The 7555-nt window shown below is 34.7% G+C and overlaps 1 protein-coding gene across 2 annotated transcripts; it reads right to left on the bottom strand.

Annotated features, from left to right (window-relative positions):
- Window positions 1–2117: 2117 nt before the first annotated feature.
- On the bottom strand, window positions 2118–7555 carry LOC148846580 (zinc transporter 5-like). 2 transcript variants are annotated; one of them, XM_088953007.1, is made up of 4 exons: window positions 6641–7431; window positions 6139–6288; window positions 2394–2488; window positions 2118–2292 (listed from the first exon to the last, which is right to left on the bottom strand). In XM_088953007.1, the coding sequence occupies exons 1-4, from the start codon at window positions 7253–7255 to the stop codon at window positions 2289–2291; spliced, it is 864 nt and encodes a 287-aa protein (XP_088809133.1). In that variant the 5' UTR covers window positions 7256–7431; the 3' UTR covers window positions 2118–2288. The 2 variants fall into 2 exon arrangements, with proteins under 2 accessions (XP_088809133.1, XP_088809132.1); XM_088953006.1 differs by having other exon boundaries at window positions 2118–2488; window positions 6641–7555.

The raw sequence follows: 7555 nt of genomic DNA, 5'->3' as shown, positions 1-7555 counted from the left end.
CTGAGGTCTTCGAGAGGTTTCATCTTCCCCAGTGGAGTCCGCTTCCTTGTCTATACAGGACACTCCTTCTTAATGGTGCCCTTCCATTATGCGTGGTATCGACGTGGCTTGAGAGAGGGGACGACCACAAAGATTGCCAGATGGCATACTTGGCCAACTCAACCATCACCCGAACATGACTGATGCATAAGTGATGTTTGAGTTTTTTTCACCATATTTTTTATCTCATATGCATGTGTTTGTTCTAGGGTTGTTCACAAACAATGTCAAACCAACCAAACCGGCTCGATCCAACCCGATTTGGTCAATTTTTCATCACCACGGGTTGGATTTGGATTGTGAAGAGGAATAAACCGATAATTCAGTTCGGTTTAGGTTTTCATGTGTGAAAACCAAAACCAAAGTGAACTGAACCGAGTTAGTTAGCTTCTGATTTCCTAGTCTTTCCCTAACTAGGTAACCCCTATCCTGTAGCTGAACCATTCAGCCCATCACAAGCCCATTGGTCTTTTGAGTATCTATGAATGCAAATGGCAAATGCAGCCTTAATCATGGTGTGTAATGGGCCAAAAATTAAACTTGAACTGAATCTTCTAGTTTTGGTATGCATTGGACCAAGTCACATTGAATCCAATGATAAACCAATCAATTAAACCGGTAAACTGACCCTTCATGTTTGGGTCGGTTTTGCTTAATGGCAGGTCAGTTTTGGTTTACTCTTTAACTAACCCAACCAAGTCAGATCAATTGAAAAAATAAATCTATTAAACCAGCCCAACCCGACCCATGAACAGCTCTAATTTGCGCATATCCCTCAAGTAACACAAGGCAACAGTAGGTTGATACACAAGCTATCTAGCTTGGCTGAAAGGTTTCTACCTAACCTGACCTAATTAAGAGCACCCACTGCACTGTACATTAAGTGACACGCATTTATCCTATGTATAAAACAAGGTGGTCCATCAGATGGCCTCTCCTTGCTCCAAACCCCCCATGCTCCCATTCCCCTTTCCCACAACTCCTGAACTGTCGAGTCATCAGGTAATTTACATGAATCCCATTTTTTGGATGAATGAATGTATATAGGAATAGAGTTTTCGAGAACGTGATTACTGAGTAGCTAGGATTTTAAGAGGTTTTAGGATTTTTCTGTTTTTTTTTTTTTTCCATTCCAGCACCATTTTTCTCTGTTCTTTGATTAATTCTAACCGTTTACCTTATACTTTGGGTAGTTAAATTAATTTGTGAAACCAGACCGGTTTCAATAATTATTGAATATTATTCAGTAAATATTAACACCTAAACTATATTTTTCTGTAATTTTGCTAAATTGGAATTTTAATTACTAAAAATTGCATGTTGAAAAGTAGATTTTAGTAATTTGATTTCAGAAATTTTTGAAAATGAATTATTGAAATCAATAATTACTTAAAATATTAATAAATAAAAATTTAATAATTAAAATTATCAGTATTTCAATAAATACAAATTTATTTTTTTACATTTTCCATAACTGATATTATCAGTAATTTTTTTAGTAATAATTAGTTATTGTTTTTAAGTAATTTTGGTCAATTTATTAATATTTAATGATATTAGTAGATAATAACTAAAATTCTTTGATAGTTTTCAATGGAAAATTAATTTTAATAAATATAAATTTATTTTTTACATTTTTAGTAATTTCAATATTTACCACAATTTTTGAGCAATAATTAGTAATTTTGGTAATTTAATTAATAAAAATTACTGATTTTGGTAATTTAGTTTAGTGAAACTTAAATTATAAGACTTCTAATTATTCAAATTAATAATTGAAAATTTTATTATTTGGGTTAGCCAGGTTAGCCAAACCTACACCTTATTTGGGTTAAATAATCAAAATTCTAACGTGACGATACACCCTAATAAGCTTGACCCTAATCAAACCTACACCTTATGTTAAAACAATTAAGCATAACTTAAAAATATAATACTTGACTTGGCTTAGATTGATTTAGATCAATTAAAAATGTCACAAAGGCCCTTTCTACTTCAATTTTGCGTTATAAAGACCGTGCCACACGGGTTCCAACTAGTATTATATAATACAGAAGAATAAGAAGAAATAATCTATATATTTTAAAATAGTGACATGAATTAATGGAAGTAGTATAGTTATATATTGGGTTGAAAGGAACAATCAAGCCCAATAGGCCAGGATAGACATACAAGCAGCCCCAAAAAGAAGTGAGATGTTAGCAGTTATCTGAAGCCTTCCATTGCTTTGCATCTTGGGGTCCATGAAATCAGCTGCAAGCAAATCAACAAGAGCCATATAAATCAGGATCCCAGATGATGCAGAGTCAAAGACCCCTTCAACACTGAGAGAGGTTGAGCTATTTGCATCATACACATTTGTTATTCCTATACCCACAACGATCCCAACTGGGGTGGTGAGAGAGAAAAAGACTGCCATAATTGCCACCGCACTACTCTTGATTCTCGCCTGCAGACAGCATTTGCAAAAAAAAAATAACAATGTTTCTTTATCTTATAACTGCAATTCAAAATTAATACTAAATTATTTAGCCTTCAGCCTCATCACTGATGTAAACAACATAACCACTTGACCCTTTTTTTTCTTCTATTGTCAACTAGTAAGCTGGTCTATTTCTTTAATAGTATAAAAATATACAATTAGAGATGCTTGTTTCAGAAATATATATATATATTAACCGTCATATCAATAATAATAGAAAGAGAATGAATGAACCAGTGGTAGTTGAGCCAAGCAACTTCTTTTACAAGTAATCTAAGGGCTCATTTCATAGGCTGTCTGCCTGTCTCAACTCTCAATTTAACAAGCTGAGTGTTTTTCACTTTTTTGTGATTGGGTCATGGTTTTCAAAATCGGACCGGACCAGATGGTCGGATCGGAAAAAGGGGAATGGTTAAGTGATCGATTCTGATTTTTCTCAAAACTAGATTTTTGTTAAAAACGTTGATTTGGTCAGTAAATCGTTGATCTGGATTCAATGATTTTGACTGTTTTTTATTTTTCTTTTGTCAGAATGGGCCGTCCATTCGGTTCGAACAGTCGAACCGTTCAACCCGGAAACCAGACCCCTGACCAGTTCATTGTCCGAATCGGTTTTAAAAACCTTGGATTGGGGTATATAGTCCATTGTACACGTCTTGTTTTTAACAAATTTAGAGTTAGCATATGGAAAGAGTCAAGCAATTGATTTTGTTATTAAGAGCCTATTTGTGAGGGCTTCTGCATTGATTGAGCTGTTTTGGAGAAGCTAAGTGAGATAGTTTCATCAAAATGTCCATTTTGCGGCTTCTAAAAGCTTAGATTGGGGTATATATATATATCAGACAATACAATACATATTAGTTTTTGGGAAATATATATCGATATAGGGCAGGGCTGGAAATTTAGGAGTGCAACTTGGGTGAATTGGGTTTGATAGGTTTTAGATTTTACCAAAATTTGAATGGACCAATTCAAAACCCGAATCTGACATAGTGTAAAATATTAATTTAGGTCAACCCGAGTTGTACCCCTAGCCAGAATGGCCAATTTTTTGTGCCATTCCATCATGCTATACCAACAAAATTGGCCAACATGGCCTAGACTCCCTCCATTCTTCAAATCTATTATCTATATATTAAAGAAAGGTGGTAGTTAGGCTGAAGCCTCCTTCTATTCAAACACGTGGCACTTTAATTTTCATAAAACAATATTTTAAAAGTAGTTAATTAATTATATTTCAAATAAAATTTAAAATTCAAATTACTCTTTCAAAATATTTAAATTAATAAATGCATGCTCAACCGAAGAAGAAGCATATAATAAGAACCATTAAAACTACCACAAATAGATAGTTCAAAATTTCTAATATAGAATATTTAGAAAAAAAATGAAATAATAATTCAGATCATGGGTCCGTACTTAGGACGGGGTCATGCATAGTTTCAAAACAATGGAATCTCTCTCACTAGAAAAGTGACCTGTAAACTTTCTAATCCCACCAGAAAACATTTCCCAAATGTTTCTTTCTACTTGTAGTAATCATATTTGACTAAGATAAAAGATCAAACACTAGGCTTGATTTTGTTTACTCAATTGAAAACTGTTTTCATTCCTAGATCATCCCATTCATACCTCAGCCATCATGGTTTCAACGTCCATCAGAAATAATTAGAAGCAAGGATATTCAATTCTTCTTTGATATTCCTTTCTTGCTTGCTAAAGGGACCATGGAGAGTTAAAATTGGAAACTGAAAAAATTTCAGCCACATTTAATATACGTCATATGCAAATTGATCTCCACAGATTGCTAATGGAGGAGGAGGTATTTTGTTCAATGACATCACCTAATAAGGGAGGTTTCAGTCCTTTCTGAAAAGATAGGAAGGATTTTAATATTTGTATGAAAAAGTTCAAGAAAACCACATAAAATTGAAAAAAAAAAAAATCAGACTTTGGGCTATGTGAGTGAACCGTGACGATACAACCCTCCTTATATTGGCATATCTGTCAGTTTTATGACCCCAGGTCCTACTACTTGATGACGGATGACTCTGGACTCTCACAAGCTATTACAACCCTTTGTTAAGAAGCAACAAAGAAACCCTTATAACAAGATTTAATTACATAGCAATCATAGCAACAAAGAAACCCTTATAACAAGAATTTTGACTTCCAGAATTTTCTCTTGTTAATGTCTGTGTCAAAAATTTTTTATTTTGATAAATTATCAAAATCTTTATTTTTTTTAGTATTAATAATAATTGTATTATATTGGTTTTCTAAGAGAAACTTCACATAAACCATCAAAGCATATGCTTCTTATGTGTATATACTATATGGCTTGTTTATAGCCATCTACAACTTAGACTAAGTCTTATTGATGTATTTTATTTTGGGATTTCTTTGACTCCCTAATGTATTTATGTTGTATCTTAATTTTTCCAACATACCCATGCATAAAGCATAACATAATACATCTCTTAAAACTGATTTTCAGATTGCTTTGTGTATACAATGCTTTTTTGAAGTAAAAAAAAAAAAAACACCGAAAATTAAGCAAAGCTACAAAAAAGGTGGTTGGGGTGAATAATTTTAAGTGATTGAATAACCACCTCTGACTCCATAGTTTTTCAAACCAAACATTGCTTTATGGCTTTCTTATGTCTTGAAGATTAAAATTCACCAAAGCTAAGAAGTGGCCAAAGGATATCCCTCCAAACAGTGTTGAAGAAGCCGACACTGAATTTCTCTTTCTCACCAAACGTGCATGATTGGCTTCTTCATGCTTTGGCATTTATTTAAAAAAGTCAAAGAAGCAACTGCATAAACCTCCAAAACAGGTCCCAGAGCCCCTGTGCTATTCTGTTAAGTATTAACATAATCGTAGGATACTGCCCCACTTGTCTCTCCATGCATACATGCTGTCTTTTCAAAGTAGAAATTATGGGGAAAGGCTGACCCAATCCAGTCCGTGTTTTCCCACTTGAATTGACACGTGGCATACATCGAAGTAGGGAAGATGGGCTTTCTAACAGGATCGTGCTCACAGGGGACCAGGTGTCAAGTAAACCCTGCTCCATGCATGCATGTATCCCCAAAAAGTTTCAAACTCATCTACTAAGATAGTTTTGAGTTATTAACTAACTCTGGAACCATCTTTCTCACACTGAAAGAGATGCCTAAAAGGCTAAAAGGAAAAGCTTTAAACCGTAAAGAGGACCCTGCAGATGAAACCATGTGCTAGTGTGTCCTTTTTCATCTTCAGTCAGTTGCTTAGCTTTCACTGTAATGGTTTTTGTTTTTAGCTGAGCAGAATGATTGAGGATTTAAGAACAGTTACAAGGATTTCTTTAGTTCTATTGTTAGATTTTTATAGTTTTTTACCCAAGATGTTTGTCTTCCATATACTTTACTTTTTGGAAAGGAACTAAACCAAGTTGTTACAGTGTTCAAGAATGATTCTGTGCAACTGATGTAACAGCTTAATTATAAGATAAGATACTTCCCCAACTCCCCCATAGGAAGGAACTGGTGGTTCTGAAGAAGAGTTAAAAGGATACATTGAAACTGATCAGAGAAGATCAACAGAATAAAGTAAGTGCTATTAGAATTGATACCTGAGTGATACAACCACCAAGTCCTATTCCCTCAAAAAACTGATGGAAGGACAAAGCAGCAATAAGAGGCTTTATTGTAGAAGAGCTTTCAGAAGTGCCCAATGAAATCCCAATAATCACAGAGTGTACCACGATCCCCAACTCCAGAACCTGTTACCACAACTATTGATCTATCAATAATGAAGCTCTTTAGGATAAAATTCAAAACCACTGGAACAAGAACTCAAGGATGAAAAAGAAAAAGTAGGAGGAGCTCTGAAATCTGAATCTATTATATTCAAGAAAAATAGGGAACCATATAAATCTGAGTAGAAATACTGAAAAATATAACAAAGAAGAAAATAGAGCAAAAATACTGAAAATTATTCACTGCAAACCACGATTTATGAAGAAAAAATTATAGAAACAATACCAACAATTAAAAACCCAGATAAAACACAGGATTTTCCAACAACCCATTGGAATGAAATAGGAATAAAATCACGAGAGAAAAGAAGAATACCTGTGATATGATACGATGCCGGAGAAGATCTGAAGAAGTTGAATTCGACCCATGTGCATGACCATGTGTGGCATGTGTATGAACATGAACATGATCCGCAGGCTCACCAGCTCTCTCCACATCTCCATTCAGTGGCTGAGCCTTACTGAAGTTTGATCTCTTATAGTAACCAGTGACCAAAGTGTCCACCATCAACGTCCCAATTCCAGACATCATTGCAATGAACCCTGTGAAGGGAAAATTCTGCCATGCCTTCCCTTTGAGGCATGGTGATGTTAATTTCTCAAACGCATTAGGTAGTATATGTATGAACCCAGTTGCTAGGATCACACCTGCTGCAAAGGCCTTGATGATAAAGAAAATATCATTCTCAGGATGTAAAGCTGGGATTGCCTTCCCCAAGACTGGAATACAGACCCCAATTGCACCTGAAATTAGAATTGAAGCAATACCAGCTACTTTATATTTAATGGACTCCCCTGTGTCATGGTTCTTTTCTTTGGCATCACATGTACACTCTCCAGATACCAAGGAAGGAAGAAGAACAAGGAAGAGGAGGAGGAGCAGAGTTGAGATTTTCAAGAATTTAAATGAACAAGTTGGAAGCCTACTCATGGTGACAACCAGAATGGGTATTGAAGAAGGTGAAGGGTTGAATCAAATACTGCGAAGATGCATGATGAAACGCAAAGGGCTTTGCTGTTATATAAGCAAAGGAACGAGGAAGGTGAAAAATAGAATAGGAATATAGTTGTTTGAATTCAGTTGTCAACAGAAAAAGGTAGAAATTAGCGTTGGGTTAAGTGAGTGAATATTAAGATAATAAAAGAATTTAAACTGAGACGAAGATTATTAAATGTTTGTGGACTGGACACAAAATGACGATGTTGTCATACAAGCAATTGAAAATAGAGT

The sequence above is a fragment of the Nelumbo lutea genome, chromosome 7 (genome assembly GCF_056320005.1).
Source record: "Nelumbo lutea isolate HS-2025 chromosome 7, American lotus-T2T, whole genome shotgun sequence".
Classification (NCBI taxonomy): domain Eukaryota; kingdom Viridiplantae; phylum Streptophyta; class Magnoliopsida; order Proteales; family Nelumbonaceae; genus Nelumbo; species Nelumbo lutea.
Note: the sequence above shows the minus strand (reverse complement) of the source record. Positions and strands in the feature narration are given on the sequence as shown.